Source organism: Tasmannia lanceolata, unplaced genomic scaffold (genome assembly GCF_043159265.1).
Source record: "Tasmannia lanceolata isolate RefF3 unplaced genomic scaffold, GAP_Taslan_0.1 ptg000002l, whole genome shotgun sequence".
Classification (NCBI taxonomy): domain Eukaryota; kingdom Viridiplantae; phylum Streptophyta; class Magnoliopsida; order Canellales; family Winteraceae; genus Tasmannia; species Tasmannia lanceolata.
The window spans coordinates 55,635,200-55,659,042 of NW_027518679.1; the positions used below are offsets into that span (position 1 = coordinate 55,635,200).

A 23,843-nucleotide genomic window follows, 5' to 3' on the forward strand; every position below is an offset into this window, starting at 1 on the left:
TTCACCGAAATTTTGGTAATTTCGGCCGAAATTTAATATTGAATAAAATATTAGTTCCGGGTCAAGTACCAGATTTCGACTGTGAAATTTCAAAGTCCGAAACCGGTACCGAAACCGAAATTTTAAACCTTGCTATTTTTCACTAATTTTACATTTTTACTGACGGAGTGGTGCAAGCACACGTAGGCTCTTTTGTTTTTTAGTTATTTTTTTACCACATTCCACATGATTATGGTTGTAGGATTCTGACAGGTTGTTTCACTGTCACGTACGTCTCCGGACCCCATAAATCAAACTGAAAATCAGCCCTTTTTTAAAAAGAAAATCACTCTTTTGTGAAGGGCAAAAATTAAAAAAAGATAATAATTTAAAAAAATCAACCAATAGGGCATACTTGGAGCTGATTTTTGCAAGGGCGCTCTTCATTCTATCATTCCTCAAAAAAAAAAAAAAAATCAGATGATTCTAGGCTCTTGATCGAGCATGATAAAAAAAAAAGATGCCCTTAAAGATGTTATAAGCCGTTGATTTTCACATGCCTCGAGATCGGAATCCAATGTGACGCCCTTTCAGATGAACGGTCCGATTCAGCAATCACATACGCCACTTGTGCATGCAGCATGAGCGTAACCGACACGTGTTGGGTAAAGGGCATTTGAGTCATTTTACAACTGGCTGCTCGACCTTTAACGGCTCACAACTATTTCCTCTTTCCCCGTACCAAGAACAGAAATACAGAAAATGGTGAGCCTCGTTCGGACCCTCCACTTATCATTCTTACAACGCCAAACTGAAGCTCCGAGGCCTTACACATTCTGCCGGAATAGGAGGCCGCTCTATTGCCGAAGGCCCGTGATAATAAGTACACGTCCGACGACTGTCATGGCGTCTGGTGCTAGCTTGCGGCAGGGGATAGCAGAGCTGTATGACGAGTCATCGGGTGCATGGGAGAACGTGTGGGGAGATCATATGCACCATGGATTTTACCAGCCACACGTGCCATCTTCTACTTCTGACCATCGATCTGCGCAGATTCGGATGATTGAAGAAGCCCTCAATTTCTCCGGACTTCAAGGTTTCTTTTCTTTTCTTTTTGTACCGCTTTATAACTTGCCCTTTCTCTCTCTCTCTCTCTCTTTTTTTTTTTTTTTTTTTGGGGACTTATCTGTTAGCTCTGCTATTGTTTCTTTGTCAGTTTTTTTCCTATTTCTTGATTCTTTGGACACATGGTATTTTGGGAATGCTCTTCCAGCTTCTTCTTTTCTTTTTCCTTTATGAGTTTCTTTTTAGAGAAAAAAATCTGGTTTCCCTTCTTTTTTTTTCTTGTTCTATTTCTTGTATTCTGTTTGGACGGATTTCTTATCATAAGTACATAGAGAGTATTCCTTTCATCTTCCAATTATCTGCCCTGCTGCTATTCCCCTTGTATTGTGTATTTTGCGTTATGATCTTGTTTAATTTCTTTGGGGCAATGTAAAATTTGATGCAGTTATGTGAGAGTCCCCATATGATGCAATGAATGAGCCAACCCACTTACAATTTGCATGATCCAAATTTCAGAGTGCTCATTTGTTAGGTTGCGATCGTACCAGCACAAATGCACTGGATTCCTTCTTATCAATAAAATTTAAGGTGCCAACCCGGGTTCCTAGATAAAGATAAATTCCGTGTTAAATAAAAACAAAAATGCACTGGATCCCCATCAGAACTCCGAAGTTAGGCGTGTGTGGGCGAGAGTAGTACTAGGATGCGTGACCTGATTGCTCTGATGCAATGGTTTGCATTGTTAATGATCTTGATTGCTCTGACATTATGTCTGGATGGGCCCTATCACTGTTTCTCAAGAGAACTCTTAGAATAGTGCATCTCATAGATTATTCCCTAATGCTTATTTTCTTATCTGCATTTTTTTTTTCTACACTACCTTTTTTACCATTTTCAGCAATTGTAAGTGGGAATCTCCTCCTTGTTTGCGGTTGTAGATATTTCTTTTTAGGATTTTTGTTTTATACTCCACTAGGAGTGGAACTTAAGGTTGATATAAGTGGGTTTTGTGATATCAGATGATTCTTCAAAGGTGCCTAAGAGCATAGTTGATGTCGGGTGTGGAATTGGAGGCAGCTCCAGATATCTAGCCAGGAAGTATGGGGCTAAATGCCAAGGCATCACCTTGAGTCCTGTCCAAGCACAAAGGGCAGGAGCTCTTGCTGCTTCCGAGGGATTAGCAGACAAGGTATATGAGCTTTGACAATGGAACTTCACATTTAATTTCACTTCATTAGTTCATTGTGCAACCCAACTGCATTTTGGGTGCAATTTGTGTGTGAAAATGCATTCTAGAAAAGTTCTTAGATTGATTTTAGATTGCAAGGTTACACACAATCGCACCCCCAAAATGCAATTCAATTGAAAAAATAAAGGGACGCTTACTCTTGTTGGGATTTCCAAGTTCTGCACTAGATCTACCACAGAGCATGTTTGCAACAAGATAATTGAATTTAGTATCCCTGCTCATATTTTATATGCCTACATAACATCTAGCATAGCTTGTCTCTTTACAGGATGACTAAACCCCATTGCTCTTTGTCAAATATACCATAGAGAGGACAATTTAAATGGAACACTGTCATATCTAGGTGTAGGGGTGTTTCCTTTTGGTAAGTAAACAAGAAGGAAAACAAAGCGAGAAACTAAGGTGTAAGGATGCTTCTTTGTGAAGATCCTCATGCCCGATACATTGGAAAGATTGCACACCACTTACTAACATGTCGATAGAATGAGTGTAGGTGTCCTTCCAAGTTGCAGATGCTCTGAATCAGCCATTTCCTGATGGACAGTTTGACCTGGTTTGGTCCATGGAGAGTGGAGAACACATGCCTGACAAATCAAAGGTTTTCTCCTCTCACTATCCCTTCCATATGCTGTTTCTTTTGTTGATTGACTTGCAGTTCTTCATTTCTTTTAAATTCTGAGTATTGTAGGGGAAACTCAAAACTCAATAGATAAATATGTATTTATTTATTGTTTTGTTCTTAACCTTACAAAAAAGAAATTATATTTGTGTATGTATAAGAGGCTTATGAACTACTGGCTATTTGGGGCCTTTAGGTATCTCTATCTCAATGTATGAATGCTAGTGATTGAGAAAATATAACTTAGGGGGCATATGGGGCATCATCACTTGTCAGTGTATGCATTCAGGTGAGAGGATGCTCAGATTGGTGAACTATTTGGCTGTTCAAACAACTTTTTTGTAATAACTGTCAGCTAGTGTATGTTAATGTTTCATGTATCTGTGCATGACATAGATGCTCATGTCCATAGACGTACTTGGGTTTTTTCAATTTTATTGCTTCTCGTCTTAAATCCTCCAAACACAAAATCAAGATTTTATTGCTTCCTTTTTGATAGATGTTCATGTCCATAGACGTACTTGGGGTTTTTCAATTTTATTGCTTCTTTGTCCTGTTTCTTATCTTTCTTTTTTTCCTTTTTTGACTTCTCTATCTTCTTCTGACTGATTCGTTTTCTTACAGTTTCTGAGTGAGTTGGCTCGTGTTGCAGCACCTGGTGCCACCATCATTATAGTGACATGGTGCCACAGAGACCTCTCACCATCTGAGGACTCCTTGCAGCCTGAAGAACAAAAAATCTTGGATAAGATATGCGATGCATATTATCTTCCCGCCTGGTGTTCTGCTTCTGATTATGTGAAAATAGCTCAATCCTTATCACTTGAGGTAATGACACTACATGACTCACGCATACATGTATGATGTGTGTATAGAATTATAGATGTATTTATGATATATGTACAAGCCGGTGCCCTAAATAGAAACATATGGTAGTATTTTATCACCCACTTGAAACGACACACTGCACAGATGCAAAGCTTGAAAACATGAGGTGGGAGTGTAGGGTCACCTATCTTTATGCACTTCGTACAAAGAAACTCAAAAGTTTTTATTTTCTTATCATCAATCTTTTTTTTAAATGGTGTTCTTCGACTTTCCCAAATGCCCACCACCTGCCCTTCTCATCAATCTCAATCTTCATTAATCTTTGTCTCATTATCTTCAATCTTTATCTTCTCATTATATATTACATACAAACACATCTATGCATACATAGCATATATGCTCTTTATCTTCTTATCATCAATCTCAATCTTCATTAATCTTTGTCTTCTTATCCTCAATCTTTATCTCCATCGAGTCTTTATGTTCTTATCATCAATATCTATCTTTTTTTTTTTGCATAGGTGTCAATCTCTATCTTCTCATACTGACACATCTGCGCATACATGGCGTGCGTACCTACTTTGTTACCCTTGCTTCAAAATAGGCGTTGTAGCTGTGTATTACACAGTATAACTTCAATCAAAACTCCTTTGATACTTCCAAATTACGACCGCGTCAACCCAGTACTCTGCCGCATCAGCCCAATACTCTACCGCATCGTGCCGAGTCGACTAGGATTTGCTTTGGCCACGTTTAGACCTGCATCCCCGTTTTGAAACACCGGTTACACTTCAATTGTCATTTATTGACACATCTATGCATGTATAGGGGGCACAAATACATATTTAGTTACATTTCCCTGTTTGGTTGGCTCTATGACAGGATATCAAGGCAGCGGACTGGTCAGAAAATGTAGCTCCATTTTGGCCTGCAGTTATTCGCTCTTCTTTAACATGGAAGGGCCTCTGGTCGCTACTAACAAGTGGTAAGCTTAGGCCCTGATCGTTTTGGGTTTTGAGCGTTGATTATGAGCCCAAAACTGATTACTGAAATCAAAATTGCCTTCAGTTTTGATTTCAATAATAAGTTTTGGGCCCTAACTCAATCCCCAAAATCCAAAATGAACTGGGCCTTACTATCCATCACATGTATTAAGTTTATTTATTTTGCTTATTACCATCTTCCTAATTTTATCGTTTACCTGTGATTAAAATAGGGTGGAAAACAATAAGAGGGGCGCTCGCAATGCCTCTGATGGTTGAAGGCTACAGGAAGAATTTAATTAAATTCACCATTATTACCTGTCGCAAAGCCAAATAAATGACAAATGTGTTATTCCCTATCTTGTATGTCTCAAGGATAGGAATGATGAATATCATACTTAAATGTATCATCTCTCTCTTTATTTAATAAACCGTAAGGGGTCCCTGCCCAACCCCTGCTTACATGACCAAAAAAATGTAAGAACATGACAGGGACTTGTTGATCTTTCCAGTACTGATTATTTCATAAAGCATATGCTAATTCTGTTTTAATGATCAAAGGGAAAATGTCTTGAGAAAGTAGTAACTATATGGCATTGATCGTATTGACAATTTTTTCCTACATATTATGACAATTTTTTCAACTCTGCTTGGTAGGATTGAGGCCATGTTTGGCCACCATGAAAAAATATTGTGTGAGATGTTTGTGGGGCCAGTTGTGAGTGCGAGCAGAGTGTGGAAAGCTCTTAAAAAACCAGGAAAGCAAAATAAAAAATAAAAAAAACTCACCCTTTTAGTGATTTTTTATGCTGTCTCACCTCCGCCCACTCTTTTTGAAAGGTCCCAATCTTTTCAATTTTATCAGATGTCTCTGAATAGACGGAAAGAGACGTGTGTGCAACATGGGGCATGTTGGGCTAACCAACATCTCTTATTTCTTTATTCTTTCTTGTTTAGAATAGATTTTTTGAGGTACCAATCCTCGAAGCCACACCATATAAGGTCTAAAGTCAAGACGTTTAACAGACAATGTAGTCTATTCTTTCTTTTTGGACTGATATTTATCTCCTTTTTTGCCCTTCTTAGACGATCTTGAGGAGCTTGTTTTATAGTATCACTTGCCCACGTGTAAATCTGTTATGGTTGAGAAGGTCTTAATAAACATGTATGAGATTCAAACCTTCATCTTGGAAGCCACATCATAAACATGTAGACGATGTAACATCAATTTGTGGTTCATTGCAATGTCCAAAATACACGTGTGAGTGTATAAGAAGAGTCAAGAGGTTAAGCATGACTTGCAGCAGCATCATCTACACCATTCTCGTGGCACCTTGCACATTGATCATGGAGTCTATTGATGGGCCATGGATTAAAATTTAATACTGAGACAACTGGTCAACACCCCGCAGTAAAAAATTGTGCCAGTATGACAGGGCCCACAATTGGTGGGCCCTATAATGTGACATAACGAAAATCGAAGATTATTGGACCAGGATCATCCAATCAAGATGTTTCTCAACAGCATTTTGCATAGGCTTTACTGCCCGGATTGAGGGGACTGGCTGGGTCCCATATGTAGAAAGGTCAAGCTGGAACACGCGTATATGTCTTCTGATCAATGTGAATTTACTGTATTGAGCTGGGTCAGGCTATTTGGTGGCTTTAGAATGGGCAAATCAATGTGAATTTACTCTTGAGCTGGTCCACACTATTTTGTCTTGATCATGCTAGAAGATGAGAGGGTAGACCAGCCACACTATTTTGTCTTCATCCTGCTGGAAGACTAGAAGGACGGCCGACCTAATATCATTGGCTATGGGAAAGGGTCAGTCGGCACAACTGCACAAGTTGAGAAAATATCTGTTAGGAAGGGGCCGCATAGTCAATCTTTTATGCCATGTTACATTGATTCTTTTAAATCGGGGAAGCATCCGTGTCGGGCACTTCTCATATTCCAATACTTTAGGATTCTTTGAGACATTTCTAGTTCTCTTTTCTCTTTTATCTGTATACCACTACCACAAATTTACAATTACCGCATGTTTTCAGTTTTACATGTCCTTGTAGTAAGTTTCTTAAATGGAAATTAAATATTATGTCTACTTAACACATTAAAATTTTCAGTATATTACTTGTTATAATCATTTTATGTTAAAAAAAGGGCGATGATATTTTCACCAACCCTTACGCATGCGCCCCCCTTATAACGTGAACAGTGGGCAGCATACGTACTGCAGGGGTGAAAATATCATCGCCTAAAAAAATAAAACTTGAGAATTGATTAAAAACTTTTAACGAATCCACGAATCCTTCTTTTTGAAGTTTGCCGAATCCAATGTTCAATACCCCTATCAGATTTGATTCCGACACTTGTATTCGTAATGATACAACATAGCTTTTATGATATCTACAAAATCTAAGGCCCTCTCATTAGGGGTGCAACTCGGGTCGGTTTGGCCTCAACCCGAACCCGAGAAACCATTTACTCAACCTGAACCCAACCCGAGTTCCAACCCAACGAGGTTCAACCTGACCCGAGGAACCCTTTTTGCCAACCGGAACCCGAGTCACCCGACCCGAGTTCAACCCGACCCAACCCAAGATTTTAAGCTTAAAAAATAAAAAAGTTATTAAAAATATCAAGTTGAACTCGGGTGGGTTGCCCAAGCCCTAAACCCGGACCCGAACTCAACCCGAACTCAACCCAACCCGACTTTTCCTGGGTTGAGCCCGCCCAAGTTGCACCCCTACCTCTCATGAATGATCCGAATCCTAGTCAAGCTTCGCACTACTTCTCATATTAAGAAGGAAAACTCGTAGTATTATTCCTCCTATATTTATGTTATTAAATGAAGTATTTGCTCAAAGTTTTTGCTCTTCATTCCAGAAAATGTGTAATACAAACATACACATATTTGTATGTGTCATACTCTCTCTCTCTCTCTCTCTCTCTCTCTCTCTCTCGCACATGGACACAATGAAAGCTTTCATATTTGGCGTACTTAAAAACCCAAACAATGGCAGAAATTTCATCAAGTCTACAATATATTTGGCACCTGAGATGCCAATCTCAGCTGCAAGTCCTTGACCTTGGAGCAGAGCTCCATCTCCTGCTCTTTGTAGCTTTGCAGCAGAAACTCCTTCCCTTCAATCACTTCCTTCAACTCCCCCACTTCCCTCTTGAACAACTCAATCCTATCTGAATCTCCTCTCCCATTCTCTACACTAAAGCACTGCAACTCCAAGTCCCTGTTCACTTCATAAAACCCATTGGCGTGCCCATTTCTGGCTTCCACCCACTGGTTTCTGGCAATTGGGGGCTTTTCAGGAGACCCATTTTCCCCCATGCAGTGATCTGCAATGGCTTTCCTCAGCTTTTGGATCTCTCTCTCTGATTCAAACAGGTCCCGGTTCGCAGAATCAAGCTGAAACTGCAAATGGGTTGATTGTGTGAGCTCTGTGTTAAGACAATTGTGTAGGTCTGAGATCTGAGCCTGCATCTCTAGGATCATTTCATCCCTTCTTTTGAGTTGCTGCCTCAGCTTGTGTATCACTTCCCGTTTGGTGAAGATGTCGGAGCCAGATTCTGACACGCAGGGAGAGTCCGAGCTGTTTGAGAGGTGGAATGGCTTCTGAGTGAGCTCAAGGCGCTCGGGTGATGATGCCCATATCATACCATTTTCTTTGTTACATTCTGGTGGTGGAATTGTGACTAAAGGAAGTACTAGATCTGTTTCTTTTGACATCGGGCTTGTGGATGAGCGCTTAATCTCCACCATGCCTTGCGAAATCCCTGTTCCAAGAGAAACAGGTTTTGAATGCAACAGACATTACTAGAACTGAACAAGCAGATTGCCTTCTAAAATGAGGGAGGGAAGTGGTGGTGCCCTGATAAAAAAAAACGTGAAATGTAGGCTAAACTGTGCAGATTATATTGAGAAGAACCACGGTTTACCCACATTCTGCATTTTCAAAGGGCACCACCCTCCCTCCCTCTAAATTTAGCAATGCAAATGAAGGAAATAAGAGCATATTGCAACTAGCACAATGGCTTGGTTGATGAACTATAATCAGTAATGTGACAACCAAGACAGATGATTCATATATTTTTTTTAAATTAACAATTTTATTAGTCACAGGTGATTCATGATTGATCCATGTTCCTCTAAGACCCTAGGAAGCTAGGATGGGTGGACTGCTTCATTGAAGATTAAATGAATATACTGTCATAAAGATGAGGAATGAAATTGGATACCTGAGAGACAATGGTAACAGCCATCTTCATCCTGGGTAAAACAATATACATTTGAATGTAATGGACAAGCTCCCGACCTCCTTTTGTAAGTTGAATTTACATTTCCTGAATTGGAAACAACTTTGAAAGTCATGCGAATGAAATCTCAGACAATACAATGCGAGTAAATAATTATGAACCATTAGACCTTTCAAGGCATCACTAGCATTGGCTGTCCGCTTTGTCTCTAGAGCCTGCTTTAGTTTGCATCCAAGCCTAATTGATAGTGTTCCCAACAACGTGCCACCCGCAATAAGGATCCAACTCAGCCCCTCCCCTTGAATATGATTTGATTTTTGACTTCTCACTATGGTCCTATCCATCTTTGATTTCATTTTATGACCGGCGAAGAAAAATCTTCAAGCTAACCAAATATGGCCTACAACAGGTATAATGAAAGGATAAGAAATTTGATTAAAATAAATAATTCCAGATTCACCAGGTCTAAAGGATGGTTTTAATAATTAAATTGCCAAATGTACTTAGCATTAAGCACCTAGAAGCCCAACCTCCAAGAGTGCCCTCGTTTACTCTTGTTCAAAATGATTGCTTTACATGAATATATTTATATCCATTATACTATCTGTTTCCAATGCTTTTCATGTTTCCACTTAGACATTTAACATGTTTTATACTTTGTCCAGAGAAATCCTGCTCAAAACAAAACGTTTAATTGATGGCTGAAGTTGCATGTGACAACATAAAAAGTGCTCAAGGCAGCCAGACCTGGCATCTTGAAAGGCATCAAAATGGTGACTAAAAACTGTCAAGGCATTCTGGTGTCAAGATTAAGTCCAATATCCTGACATGTCTTTGCATGACTCCATGTAAAACACCACAATGAGGCACCAAGGCTGATTCAAGCATTGAAAGTATAACAACTCAAGCGTCTAACACATTAATGGGTCAAGATCAATAGCAGCGTCCTGTGATGTGTCTCACTTACAGTCGTAAACTCACCCAGGCAACTCGCTCTCTGGGCCGCTAGGTCTTTCAAGTGGCCAAGGCAATTAAAATATGTTATCAATATAAAAATATATACACTTATACACATTTATGTATAAAAAAAGTAAATAAAACCATTGAAAAAACAGTAAATAAAAAGCAAAAAAGATGGAAAGGCAAAAAAACATAGACCATAAGCACATACCTTTTCCATTTTTTGAAAGTCATAAATTGTACTCGACAAAGGAAGTATATCAAACCAAAGATTTGGTTGAGATGTTATTGGAATAACAAAACTTTACGCCAAAAACAAGCAATGAGGATACATCCTTGAAAAAACAAGGAAGCTACTCATAGGCAAGACTCTGTGACAACTATGCAATCAGCATGATGAATTGAAATACTTGCCCAAAGCACTAAATCATGAAGACAAAGCATCATCTCTATACAATTCTCACCACAATTTCATAGTTAAAACACTACAGAAACGGTGATACATCCTAAAACCCTTCAGCAACCATATTGAAAATCTGAAGGTATTAATGCACACAAAGGAAATTCTAAGATACTAACCAATTGTAGCAAAAGTGTGACGCATTGATAGGGAATGTGCAAGCAATATGATAAGGATGAGGTGTGCATTGAGATTGGTTTATGCTTACGTGCCAATAGGTGTAAAGCCTTCTCAGCATAGGTGTCAGTTACGAAGGTTGATAGGAGGGTACACATGAGGCCACAATGTGTGTTTTTTTTTTCAAATGGTATGGCCACAATATGTGTTGTGAGAGTTTGATAATGACACTCCCATCAAGAACCCAACTTCCAGCACACCTATTACCTATAGAACTAGGGTTCAATAACATACCTTGTACGTTGAGGCTCTACAAAAATTAATGATTCATCTGAAAACTAGCTTCTCAATGGTGGACCAGTGATCAATGCAATGTCCCTGACCAGTTAGTTGTACGTTGCACATTACTCCCATGTTATGATGCCAACATATAGATACGGATACAAACACCGATACAGGGGAAAAAATGGGGACACAACTTCGCATTTCCCAAAAAGGTAAGACATGATACGGACACAAGTATTCTATACCATGACAAACATAAAATTTTTTTTTTTTTGAAAGATGACTTTATTGAGAGGAGTAATGGGGACAAGATGTCCCTCTTACCCAGAAATTACAATGGTCATATCATAGAAAATACAAGACAACTAAGATGATGCATGTAGCATCTCCATATGATCAGGAGCTACAAAAATAGACATCACGTCCAGTAATACACCGGCTTTCGCAAGCTCATCCCCCTTCACATTAGCAGATCTTCTCCTATGTTCAATAATTGGCTTCACCACGCTCACTAAGTCTTTAATTTCCATAATCATAGGTTTAATACGCCATGGTCCTTTAGATTCGGAAGTAGCCCAAGCAATCGTGTTCGCTGAATCACCTTCAATAATAAGCAGGCCCTGCAAATTCAGGGCACACCATTGTAAACCGAATAATAGATCCCTTACTTCTGCCTCATTTGCATCGCATGTATCCCCAGGGCCCGACTATGACATCGCAACTTTCTCCTTCCAATTTTGGATGACTCCACCAATACCTGCCTTCCCAAGATTACCTATTGAACTCCCGTCAAAATTCAGCTTGTACCATGCACGTGGTGGAGAGATCCATTTTGGTACGGATTTTACTGTAATCTTCCGCTCCCAGATAATGTCTTGCCAATGCCTAAGAAAATCACCTATACTATAGTGAGTACCCCGCATCGCTTTGATCCATGATATCAATTCAATCTTGGTCTGTAGGCATATCCATCTCACACACTGTTCCTTCCCCTGGAAAATCCTACTGTTTCTCTCCTTCCATATATTCCAAATAATACCAAAAGGAACAAGTTTCCATAATAGATCCCCAACAGTACCAAAACATCCACCCTTCCAATTTAGTAGCACTGATCTAACACTTTTTTTGGAAAACCCATTTCATCTTGAAAGATCTCAGCAAGTTTGTCCATATACAATGAGCTACCGGGCTTGTTTCCTCCTTTCTGCACAATACACACCAACTCGCCAACTGGAAGCTCCTTTTTTTGAGTCTATCACACGTATTTATCGCTTTATAGGCCACGGTCCAAGCAAATGCCGCGACTCCCGGAGATGAGTGCGACTTCCAAATAGCGGCACGGCGTTTCACTTTCTTTCCCCATTGTTCATACAGAAAAAGAAAGATTTCACAGAAAAACTACCCTCCGGATTTGGCTTCCAGATTCTATCATCTGGGATGTCCGGCGAACATAAACATAAGACATTTAAAAATATAATAATAAAAAAACATAAAACTTGACTAGATTTAATTTCAAAGAAGGAAGAAATGATAAATTTAAACTCATTCTCAAAACTATAATAGCAAATATGCGACACAAACAAGCAGAAACATGACAGGTAATTTGAAAAGAGTGAACATATGTTTTTGAAACATGATAGTTATTTTGACCAATAGAAGTATCTAATACGAGTCTTGGTAGCATAGGTGTTAGGTTGGAAAGCCTCAACACCTCTCACTCTTGTTGTCTTAGTCACCTAACAACTCTCATACTCCATACCCTAGGTGTCTCGCTCCGATTCCTCACCTCAACACTCCTCGCCTCACTCTCAACAGCCTAAGCACCCAACCACAAGAGCTCACCTTGATACTCCTCACAATACGTAGGTTGAGTGTTTCTCTCCAACTCCTCACCTAGACACTTTCAAACTCCAAAGCCTTAGGTGCTGTTTGGATACGCGGATTTTAGAATCTTGGAATTCCTCCAAACTGTAGTTGGGAGACGAGAGAAGAAGGAGACCGGCCATCGTTTTCTGTTTTGTCGCCCTTCTTTCCGTCAGCAAGAGAGCAGGAGATCATCCCATGTTTCCAGGTTTTAGAAATCTCAGTAGGTGGGAGAGATTTCTTAAACCTGGATTTCTTACTTAAAATCCAAGATTCTAAAGAGAATTAAGCAATCGGTCTCCTTCTTCTCTCGTCAGCAACTACGATTTTGAGGAAACCCAAGATTCTAAATCCAAACGGCCCCGTAGTGTCTCACTTTGATAACCCTTTTCTTAACACCTCTAACACTCCTAGCCAAAGTTTCCTTCTTCAAATACCCTAACATCTATCAGGCTCCACAAAGTAACTCAACGCAACACCTCTCTCAGCAGTAAGCACTTATCGTGCTCCATAGCGTAAGTATCCCCCCTTTACTTCCTCTCCCATTTAAAAATCCTCACGATCATCATCCTCAATCTCCAGCATTTTCCATTGCCATTTGACATATGTCCAATCTGATGCCCTCAATGTACAATAGCACCCCAAATTAGGTATCAAGATCAAGGTTCCAAAAGCATATAACGCATTCTCCATGATCAGGTTCATAACAATCTCAAAAGAATCAAAACACAAGCTGACCTTAATCCACCTTTTGAATGCTATATAAACAAATCTTACAACAACCTTCCACCTCCCAGAATCCCTAATTCGAGTGCCTTATCACGCTAAAAGCATTCATCAGTCCTAATCATTCTTTACATTCCTTAACTTCTTCTAACTAAGCAGACAAAATTCACAAAAGCATCTACAAATAAAAATCAGGCATCACAAACTAAACCCTAAAACAGTAAATCAAACCAATCGAACATATATCAATCACTTGAAATAACAAAATCCAACAGAAGGAAAACACAAAAACGGGCCTCGATCAAAGGAAAAAATGTTAAAATAAAGGGGAAGAAAACAGAACTCACTCAAAAAAATTCCGCACTAGGGTTTTGATTTTTCCTTCATATCTCACCACGGTAAAAGGTATAGAGACAATAAAGAAGAAAAATAAGAGGCTTTTTTTCTGAGGATCGAATGTGCCTACATAGTAGTAGAGAAACCCTCGCTCGGATTTGGGAGCTTCACATATGAAGATTTCCAAAACCTTTGCCACGTCATCAGCCACGTGTACAGCTAGCAAAGGAGTCTGTTGCTCCTCCTTCCAACTCCCCCTCTCTTGAAAGACCCCGCCAAAAAAAGAAAGGCAGCTGAAATCCGCGCTACTGTATTCTGATAATGGCACTGCTTACTTTGTTTTGCACTTTTTTAGGGTCATGATAAATTCACACTCCCTGTCGGATAATTCACACCCCTGTAACGTGATTTGACGTCAACATGCGTTAGAGTCTGCCACAAATCACCTGGACTGTTCGATAGACCATCAAAAATTCGATTTTATTATTCTATTTTACAAAATCTCCCTCTGATTTTGTATCACATTGAGTGTTATTTCAAGGGTATTTTAGTAATTTTTTATAGCCTCAGACTCGAGACAACCTCTTCTCTAACCATTAACCCTGAGTGCCTAGCCCACTGCATCGCCGGTGTTGTGGCTGACCCTGGCAGGCTACTGGTCACACTCGCACTTGCCCTCTTCTGAGAATTTAAATATGTAAAATATAACAAAGTAGGACACTCCGATGGATGGTCCGATTTCAAATGGATTGTGACCGAGGCATAGGAAGTAGGATCTGAAGAACAATCCGAATCCGACCCTACCAATAAGAAATTTGTACGGATAAGTGAATCCAATCCGAAGTGTCCATTGACACCCCTACATCAATTTTAAGAGAGAGACCATGCATACAATTATTACATCCCAATATTTGTTTGCGAGCATAAAATGTAGTGTGGTTTTACATGAAAAGTATAAGGGATTTGTTAGCGTCCATCACAGAAATCATTTCACAGATGGTCTGCTCTACTGCATCTGACAGCAGCCACCTCGTGAATGAAGACAAAATCTGCTGAAAAGTGAGCCTCTGTCACATGCAACAGACCATCCGCGAAATGCCTTCTGCAATCGAACGCTAGCAAATCCCAAAGTACAAATATTAGAACGAGATAAAAAGGAAAGCAAGGTTGCTTATATGGGATCTTACTATACCTCTTTCTTTCTTTAATTTTCCTTCTCTCTCTCTTTCTCCCACACAGGGTGAGTTTCATGATAGGACATTAACTATACGGTAGAGGTACCATCTTGAGTAAAGCCTTGCCTAACACGCTATAAAATTATGATAAAAAGGCTGCCAAAAATAGAAACATGGGTCCCACATGGAATAAAGCACAATTTAAAGCAACAATTTTAAAAATTAAGCAAAACAGTTTGGTAGGCAGGCAGGGTTTAATTTAGACTAAAAGACACCATGACCATGTCGGTGTAGGTCTACTGTTTTGTTTAAACAAGTCATCTAAAAGCCCTTTATTATAGCTAGATCTGAGTTTTTAGATGTTTTTTTTAAATGCAGTGGGGTCCACTTGGTAGGATGATCCAAACCATTCATTTATACTTAATAAATATGCCATGCCCAGAAAATCATCCTCATATAATGAGCACAGCCTATGAATGGTTTGGACTATCCAACCATGTGGGCTCATTGCACTTCTAAAAAATACATGGTACAACTCTCTCTCTTACATGGGTGCCTAAACCATGGGTGCCAATATCAGCCCAATTGAAGGCATTTTAATTTTATGTGAGAAGAGAGCAGAATGTTGGTTGGGAGCTGTGGCAATGGCACCAAGCCACCAAGTGTAGGTTGGTTGGTTCATTTGTTTACGATTACAATACATATTTATAGGAGTCTTTATTTCTTGCCATCAACAAAGGGGATTTGGATCTAGGAAAAAGAGAATGATGGAAAATAATGTTTTTCATGAAATATAAAATTTCAGGGTCCAAGTACAATTGCAGTTTCCCCCGCCCCAAAACAAGGAAATTTAAGTATACCAAACACTAGAATATTTATATTCCATGGAAAATGGCTATGGATATTCGCACCAACATGTTGTTAAATAATGAAATTTACATAGGAAACAAGTACAATATAAATGAAAGCTAAAAATTTCCACAAATGATGTATATTTACTACAGTAACTACAAAATGGAATTTACACAGGAAACAACTACAATATAAACGAAAACTAAAAAATTTCTACCTGTCTCTTTATAGCTTCTTTTGTTACATAAACAGTCCTGGGGAATTCTGCAAAGGAGAGTACAACAGCAAGATTCAGGAGTTGACAATTTGATTTAAATCTTCTAAGATATCCATAGGATTTTCTGCACAATGAAACAAAGAGATCAATAAAGAGAAACATGTATGTGCACAAAGACAGTGGTAAACGTTGTACTTCAACAAATATCAAGGGACAAGGCTATAAAGGAGCAGAGGAGGGCACCCACAACAACCCAGGAATTAAGAATTGCAACCTACAATGGTTTCAAAACAGAAAAAGCACTTCAACAAAGATAGACATAATGGCACATTTTGGGGTTGGGCCTATAGCTTGAAGCTTTGTATCTCAACCTTAAGGTTGTAGGTTCAATCCAAGCTTACCTACCACAACAACAAAAAAAGAAAAAAAGAAAGATATAATGGCACATTGATCTTGTGCATCAATTGTTCTACTGCATCCAAGAGGTCGTCCACCTTAGGATCTTTGTTAACAGAATACGATTTGGAGTGGGGACGGCAGCATACGCAGGAGTGATCAGTGTGTCACAATTTCCCAAAAAATCATAATCTCCCCCCCCCCCCCCCCCCTTTCTCTCTTGCTCTCATCCATCAAGAAAAATCATAATTTTCCAAAAAGGATAAGTATGTCACATTCTGAAAGTGATTTGACCACCACTGTCCCTAATGAAGTAATTAGAACTTGGAATACTACTATTTTTCACAAGCAGACACCATCATTTATAATGAGGTTGAAAACCTTGCGATTCTCATGATATAAAATGTGGAAGGATGCTAATAAGTCATCGAATTTTAGTTGAAGAATGCTATCATTATTTCCAGCAATATGGGGTGCTTTGCATGCATTTGGAAGTATTAGGTATCCTATAACTCTGTGACTTAAAAATTAGGAATTTGTGATTGCACAAGAAATCAGCAAATAGCAATTGAATAACTATTTTTTTTTATAAGAGTTATAAATATCCTAGAAAGAGTTTTTTTCCCATTATACAAAATTTTTTACAAACAGCGCAGTAATGAACTGGAAATACCAGCTACTGTCAAAATAGGCTTATTTGAGGTATAACCTGAAATAGTTTCAAGGAATCCTTGAAGAAATCTGATGCACTTGAGTTTATTCACAAGAGTGCACTTAGGTTCCACTTACAGGGCTCAAATTAGGGCATGACAATTTTTTGAGTCGAAAGCCTACAATATGGGTAGTCAATGTAGTTTACTGTCGCTAACATGATTGCTCACACACAGATTCTCATGCATGCATCAAAATTACTTACTCAAAATATTAGGGCTCTCAAGGTTCAAGCTGAAGGGAGAATATTCAAGGCAACTTCCTTGAGGGATGGCATCACTTCCTGCTGATGCAAACAGCGATATTCACCTTTTACTTTTCTCAGGACCTTCCATGGGCCAGGATAGGACCTGTAAAGAATCAAATTTTATATGGTGGAGTTAAGTGGTTTGCTCACCACTTACAAAGTCTGGAATTTAGATGGAAAACCAATCTAGTAGATGACTTCAACTATTACTCTGTCATTTTACCCATGCAGATGGAACTTCTATCTTAGAACTGATACAGCAGACAAACATAACATGAACCAAGAATTAAAAAAAGTTAAAGGACTAATACCAACTAACCTGAAAAGAATTCCTCCATTTTGCCCTTTAAAATTGTGAATGTAATACACAGTCTCCAGCTTTGGCAGGAAGGTCTTGGAAAGTGCTGCGAGCTTTGGATAGAAAAATGGTGGATAATCTTTTAGTTCATCAAGGTCTAAACTGGAAATGTTTTGACTTAACATTGGATTACAATGGAGCCCACTGTCTCTTAGATCATCAACAAGCAAGACCAGAATATTTGACGTGCTAGGAAATATTAAAGTGTCTTTTATTGCAAGAAGATAATACACCCCTTAACCAAGAACAATAATAAAATTGTCATTTGTCTTAGGCTAAACTGGAATAACCAGATCAGTGGTAAAACTTTTAATTTAGAGGAAACATCAGTAGTCCCCAGGGGTTTGGAAGTCAAATCCAAAATTCGAAGTCCCACTATGAATATCAGTGAGATCATATCTGGGTCCATGTCATCTCAGGGGAGTCCCTTATCATAATTCACACCAATAGAAGTGGACTGGTTTCAATTTCAGATGTGACTTCCAAACTCCCTAGAATTATCTCCCCTTTTCCCTTTATTTCATGTAAAGCCAACATAAAACTTATACAGATAGTAAAGCTACACTTTGCCAAAGATAACAGTTGATGTTCACTACTTCACAAAAAGAAGGTTGCTGCACATGGGCAAAATTTTACGGATCCAGAATGCCACCACAATGTAGTATTTCTGAAGAAATCACCAATATCTCAACACACAAAAGTACCCCAACTATCCAAATAAATAATGTGAAAATCTCAGATAGTTATGAATCTTTTGGAAGATTTCAAAACACAGCTTGCTTTCCCAAGTTGTAGTATGTGTTGGGCAAGAATAAGGGATAAGGAAGAATAGAGAGTGATTGTATACAATACAATAATAATTCAAACTTCAAAAAAGTTTTAGTCACTTCATGAAACTCAAACTAGTATTACTGTCAGAAGGAACTAATGAATCAATAAACACAAATTTTTTTGTGTTCTTGTATGTGCCTAACCTACCAGTGTATGACAGTAGGCTGTCTTTTCAAAAAGGATATCATCTTTGCAAACACATTTAAAGCATCCAACTCAGAAAAATTAAGTGAAGGATACAACCAGTTCTTATGCGATCAAGTTCTCCATTGAATATAATCAGTTTTCTATCAGTGTTTATTACTGCTTCTTTGTAAAGCTCTTCCACAACAAGCATTTCTGGATCAAAAGGGAAATAGTTAAACCTAAAAAAAACAATGTTATGTACTAGAAGCAGAACTTGAAACTACCATTCACGTTAAAATATGGATAGGCGACCAAGAATATTTCATCATTCGGTTGAACACGTTCTGCCATTTTGACCTTTGAGACAAAACCAAAATCTTCAAACAGAGATGGTTTTGTTAGATAGTCTAGCTTGAATGAAGCTCCTCCAAAGGCTGAACTTCTTGCAAAATCGACTTCATTGGCCTCTGGGAAAAACTGTACATATTCAAGTGAAGATTTAATTATGTAAGCCAGAAACTAAAAATAAAGCAAACTAACAACAAACACTATGCTTTAAAATTACTTGAGAAATCATTTCTCATGCTTGCAAATTTAAAGAAGGATTGCTAGCATCCATCGCAGAAGGCATTTCGCGGATGGTCTGTTGCATGTGAGAGCAGCCACCTCGTGAATGAAGACAAAAACTGCTGAAAAGTGAGCCTATGTGGCTGCTCTCACATACAACAGACCATCCGTGAAATGCCTTCTGTGATGGACGCTAGCAAATCCCATATATATACCCTTAACCTACTGCAACAAAAAAAAAAGAATATTTCTCAGACTTAAAGAAACATATGTTTTGTGTATGAAGAGAAAGCGTTGAGTTTCTAACCAATGGTCCATAGTTCATCTATATTATTCATTGGGCCTTGGTGCTAGCTTCCTGAAACTAGTTACGTGATGAAATGTGAAAATGTTGCCACATTTGATTTGGAAGAGACCACAGTTCAAAAGAACTATGAGAGAATATATGGATACTCATTAAAAGAAACAAAATCTGCCACTGAAATCACCCCTCATCAAACATCCATTACTTTTGACATGTTACGAGGCTGTGGGTTCAATCCCAGCTTACCCAACAACAAAAAAATGGTTCAATCCCAGCTTACCCAACAAAAGAATATGTGTGTTGCCAAGGCAAAAACACTGTTACTGCCATGTGCCTGTCCCATGAAAAGCAGGCAGGAGGATCTAACATCATTATTTTACAGAATCCCACCGAGCACAATAAGAACTTAAATAAGATTGCACAACTTATTTCAGTGTTGAAGCTCACCTAATTCTTTCATTGCAAAGAAAAAAATTAAATGTGGACACTCAACTCCTAGAGAACAATAAGGTAACATAAAATATCTCCCACTATAGAAAAATTGGTGATATTGGTGATCTTAGAATTTTTTGTTTTGAATTGTAAATAACTTCATTGAAAAAAAAGAACAAGATGGTCAGATACATCAAGAGAGAAGAAGAATATATAAAGAAGAAAAACAAGAGAACGGAATAGCCAAGAAGGAAGTCAAGGAGGGAGAATAAAAAAGCTTGAAAGCCTCCATTTGAGCCCCATCCCTAGCAAGCCTATCCGCCACCCCATTAGAAGATCTTCTGATATGACGGAAAGAAATACTTAAAGAACCCACGATGTCTTTAATCTTATTGAAGAAAGCGGCGAATCTCCAGGGGAAGAGGTGGGAACAAGATAACCAACGAATCACATTGAGGGAGTCTCATTCTACCACTACTTTATTTAGGTCTTCACCCACAAAAATCTTGATCGCTTTATTGACAACACGCACCTCCGCCTCATTAGAATCAGCTATACCAATAGGTCCCGCGAAGGCCCCCCCTCACAACCCACAAGAAGCTTTATCACTTTATGGACAGCACGCACCTTCGCCTCATTAGAATCAGCTAACCAATAGGTTCCGCGAAGGCCCACTTCACAAAGCCTCCATCATCCATTAGGACACCCCCAATGCCTGCCGGACCCGAATTTTAGAATTAGATTTCTCTATCTAAGTTACAAAATTTCAAACCAGGACCAAGATCTTGTGATGTCCCTTGTATAGTCTTCTTCAGTCTGCCAACTAAAATTGACTACAAAATGCAAGGCGAATATAGAGAGAAGGTTCATGCTACTCAGTCTCACCACCAAGGAGCAAGTTTTCACACTAAAATGATGCAGAAATTTCTCAATGGAAGAAACAGAAATCAGATGAAGGTATATAGCATATTATTCCCTATCAGATTGGTTTTCTTCTAGAAATGGGAAGAAAAAATATTGCTATCTGGAGAGCAAAAGCAGTAGATGGAAAAATATGGTTACATTACCTATAAATGAGTACTCCTCCTCAATGTAGACAATTTACAAAGAATAATAAGGAGAAAACACCTAAACTAATATTGCAGAGTTGAACCTATAAATGGGGATATTCCCGATACTCACAAAGAAAAAAGGAAGTGACTTAGACAAAAAGACAAGTAAATATATAAGAAACCATAACTAAAGCGAAAAGTGCACGCATTTCGAAGAGGAAGCATAGACATATTATACATGTAATAGAGAATATATACTGTTAAGCGACAGTTCAGCTAACATACTATTCGGGTCCGTGTTGCTTTCTCTGGATTTATGAAACGGCTACAAAATTCCCGCATCAATTGCATGCTTTCTGTCATTTCTATTCCTCCCTCACCATCACCTGATGCCAATATTATTATGAACAAGGAACACTTTCAATCCAAATTCATCAGAAAATGCATTGTAAAAAAATGGATACACAAAGCAAGTGCAACAGACCTGGTACCGATGTAAGTCCGGCAGTAGGAAATTCAATCTCCTGTAAGAAATAATTGTTTCTGGATCACAAACTGTTTGGGAGGTGAGAAGTGCACTTTCCCTCCTCAATTATTCACAACATGCCCAAAAGTAACTCACCAACAACTGCTTTTTGTCCTCCAATGCTAATTCAGCTGCTTCTTTTGCCTGTCAATCATAATTAACCTGAATTAGTAACAGGTTGGCTGAAACAGGAAAATGCTGAAATAGAGATATATAAGGGATTTTCTAGGGAATTTTGCAGAAAGGCATTTCGTGGATGAATATTGCATGAGAAAACAGCCACCTCATATGAACTAAATAAATAAGACAAAATCTGCTGAAAAGTGAGATTTTCTAATGAATTATCGTGCTTTTTCATTTTCAGTTTTCTGATTTTTTGTTTAATTTCCATAATAAAAAAATGCAATTCGAATGAGTAATGTGGTTGAGACAGTTATTTGGAATTCAGAGAAACATTAGAGAAACAGAAGTCAGTCTTGTACAAAAGCGTGAAAGATGAGCAATAAGCTAATTTAGCACCAGAAAAGTGTTAGCACACAATACCGTCTAGATATGCTTGACAATGGTAACGAAAACAAGATTCCCACGCTTTAGAATTTGAAACCCACTTATGGTTTTAAATTCTAAGATCCATCATAACACAAACTAGCATGAAAAACTCTAGGAACCAACATTACACAAACTAGTATAAAGCACAAAAAATTGACTATCTTGACCCATCTAGTTCTAACAGCAATGAAGCCAATCAGTGGCAATAAAAGCAGTTAAAAGAAGCACATTACAAATGAGTTGGATAAATACTTGCTCAAGAAGCTCAGAATAATCCCCTGGAAATCCCACACCAAACCCAGCAGGAACACTACCATATCCAGTAACAGATCTAGTTACAAAATCGCGCCTTCCACCCATTCTTACTTCAGAAAATCTTCTATCACTAACATGGGCGAGGTTCCAAATCTGAGTGCTTGTACAAATGCAAACCTACAATTGAAAATAATAATATGTAATGAATTGAACAGAGTGTACTAAATTGTGTCTAAATATAACATTGGGGGCAACAACTTGTTACAAAAAACTGTCAGAAGAACAGGTCAGAAAAGGGTCCGACATAAGGAGAATTTTGAATACCTGATTTGGCCTAGAAAGAGAAGAAGCGTTGGAGAGCATCATTTCGGAAAAACTTTATCCGCGCGGTATTTGAACTGAGAGACTGAAGGGAAGCAAGGAGAACCAATGTCTGTTTTTTCCAACTTATCCATCCATAACTAAAAGCGTGAGAGAGGGGTCAGGAAATGGTAACGCCACGCACTTGGGTTGTAACGGTCAGGATTGGGTTCCAGAGTAGGATATGCGTGTAATCAGGACCGTTGATCTAGTGGACTATCATGGGGCTACGAATAGGGTTTTGGTCCCATGTTGATCGGGTGTCAATGGACCCAGACAGTACCATCCGAATCCGAACTTAAACGGGCAGGATCTAGACACATAGGATCCATGGACACATTTGAGGACCGTATCATAAGATCCCAAATTATTACCGATCGGATCCGGACAACTTACAAAAACTCACAGGAAACTATTAAACCTGATTTTATTATACTATTTACAAAAAGGGATTTCCTAGCGTCCATCCCAGAAGGCATTTCGCAGATGGTCTGTTGCATCTGACAGCAGCGACTTTGTGAATGAAGACAAAATCTGCTGAAAAGTGACCAATGTGGCAGCTATCAGATGCAACAGACCATTGTGAAATGCCTTCTGAGATGGACGCTAGAAAATCCCAAATACCCACTAAGTTTTTATAACTTTTTAAGTATTATTTCAGGGGTATTTTAGTAAAAATAAGTCATTCATTCTTTGGAACAATTCCTATTTTTAGTATGTTTTCATTTGTCTCTCAATTCTCTAGTTACCCTCTTCTCTTCCTTCTCTAACAGTTGACACTGTCCCTAGTCCACTGCGACGCCGACGTTGCAGCTCACCATCATAGTTAGAAATCATGCTCGTGATCACCCTCTTCCTTGCCCTCTTTCAAGAATTTTAACTGTGTAAAATGTAGATAGGACTTACTAGGACACTCCGATGGACGGTCCGATTTGAAATGGTTCGTGACCGAGACACAAGAAGTAAGATCCGAACAACACTCTGAATCAGATTCGACCAATAAGAGATTTGAATGGATCGTGACTAAGACATAGGTTGATCTGATCCGAAGTGGATCCATTGACACCCCGAGCTTTAGTTTCTCTAAGCAAAATACTGAATAAGGGCTAATAGATCAAGGGCTAGGATCATTGGATCAA

The 23,843-nt window shown here is 38.7% G+C and overlaps 3 protein-coding genes across 4 annotated transcripts; 1 reads left to right on the forward strand and 2 right to left on the reverse strand.

Annotated features, from left to right (window-relative positions):
- Positions 1–697: 697 nt before the first annotated feature.
- G-TMT (gamma-tocopherol methyltransferase) lies at positions 698–5,345 on the forward strand. Its single transcript, XM_077382173.1, has 6 exons — positions 698–1,075; positions 2,064–2,233; positions 2,787–2,891; positions 3,537–3,740; positions 4,623–4,725; positions 4,957–5,345. Exons 1-6 carry the CDS (start codon positions 742–744, stop codon positions 5,058–5,060), a joined length of 1,020 nt encoding a protein of 339 aa, XP_077238288.1. The 5' UTR covers positions 698–741; the 3' UTR covers positions 5,061–5,345.
- A 2,238-nt stretch (positions 5,346–7,583) lies between these two features.
- LOC143879684 (uncharacterized) lies at positions 7,584–9,355 on the reverse strand. The gene is made up of 3 exons (XM_077382180.1): positions 9,169–9,355; positions 8,982–9,086; positions 7,584–8,519 (listed from the first exon to the last, which is right to left on the reverse strand). The coding sequence occupies exons 1-3, from the start codon at positions 9,353–9,355 to the stop codon at positions 7,765–7,767; spliced, it is 1,047 nt and encodes a 348-aa protein (XP_077238295.1). The 3' UTR covers positions 7,584–7,764.
- Positions 9,356–15,776: 6,421 nt separating this feature from the next.
- On the reverse strand, positions 15,777–22,816 carry LOC143879689 (LOW PSII ACCUMULATION protein (DUF1995)). Of its 2 annotated transcripts, none has more exons than XM_077382204.1 (10): positions 22,669–22,816; positions 22,342–22,521; positions 21,637–21,684; positions 21,499–21,538; positions 21,300–21,400; positions 18,944–19,136; positions 18,774–18,872; positions 17,664–17,781; positions 17,303–17,447; positions 15,777–16,037 (listed from the first exon to the last, which is right to left on the reverse strand). In XM_077382204.1, exons 1-9 carry the CDS (start codon positions 22,708–22,710, stop codon positions 17,327–17,329), a joined length of 942 nt encoding a protein of 313 aa, XP_077238319.1. In that variant the 5' UTR covers positions 22,711–22,816; the 3' UTR covers positions 15,777–16,037; positions 17,303–17,326. The 2 variants fall into 2 exon arrangements, with proteins under 2 accessions (XP_077238319.1, XP_077238310.1); XM_077382195.1 differs by having other exon boundaries at positions 15,777–16,114; positions 22,669–22,815.
- Between the last annotated feature and the right edge of the window lie 1,027 nt (positions 22,817–23,843).

What these genes read in the sequence shown, in the direction of transcription:
- G-TMT (XM_077382173.1), top strand. Translation starts at nt 742, where the DNA reads ATGGTGAGCCTCGTTCGGACCCTCCACTTATCATTCTTACAACGCCAA. An exon ending in CAATTTCTCCGGACTTCAAG is followed by an intron (nt 1,076 to 2,063) that starts GTTTCTTTTCTT and finishes TTGTGATATCAG; the next exon opens with ATGATTCTTCAAAGGTGCCT. An exon ending in CTCAATCCTTATCACTTGAG is followed by an intron (nt 3,741 to 4,622) that starts GTAATGACACTA and finishes GCTCTATGACAG; the next exon opens with GATATCAAGGCAGCGGACTG.
- LOC143879684 (XM_077382180.1), bottom strand. Translation starts at nt 9,355, where the DNA reads ATGAAATCAAAGATGGATAGGACCATAGTGAGAAGTCAAAAATCAAAT. An exon ending in TGCTAGTGATGCCTTGAAAG is followed by an intron (nt 9,087 to 9,168) that starts GTCTAATGGTTC and finishes TTTCCAATTCAG; the next exon opens with GAAATGTAAATTCAACTTAC. An exon ending in CTGTTACCATTGTCTCTCAG is followed by an intron (nt 8,520 to 8,981) that starts GTATCCAATTTC and finishes CTCTTGGAACAG; the next exon opens with GGATTTCGCAAGGCATGGTG.
- LOC143879689 (XM_077382204.1), bottom strand. Translation starts at nt 22,710, where the DNA reads ATGATGCTCTCCAACGCTTCTTCTCTTTCTAGGCCAAATCAG. An exon ending in AAGCAACACGGACCCGAATA is followed by an intron (nt 19,137 to 21,299) that starts GTATGTTAGCTG and finishes GAATATGTACAG; the next exon opens with TTTTTCCCAGAGGCCAATGA. An exon ending in TCCATATTTTAACGTGAATG is followed by an intron (nt 18,873 to 18,943) that starts GTAGTTTCAAGT and finishes CTTTTGATCCAG; the next exon opens with AAATGCTTGTTGTGGAAGAG.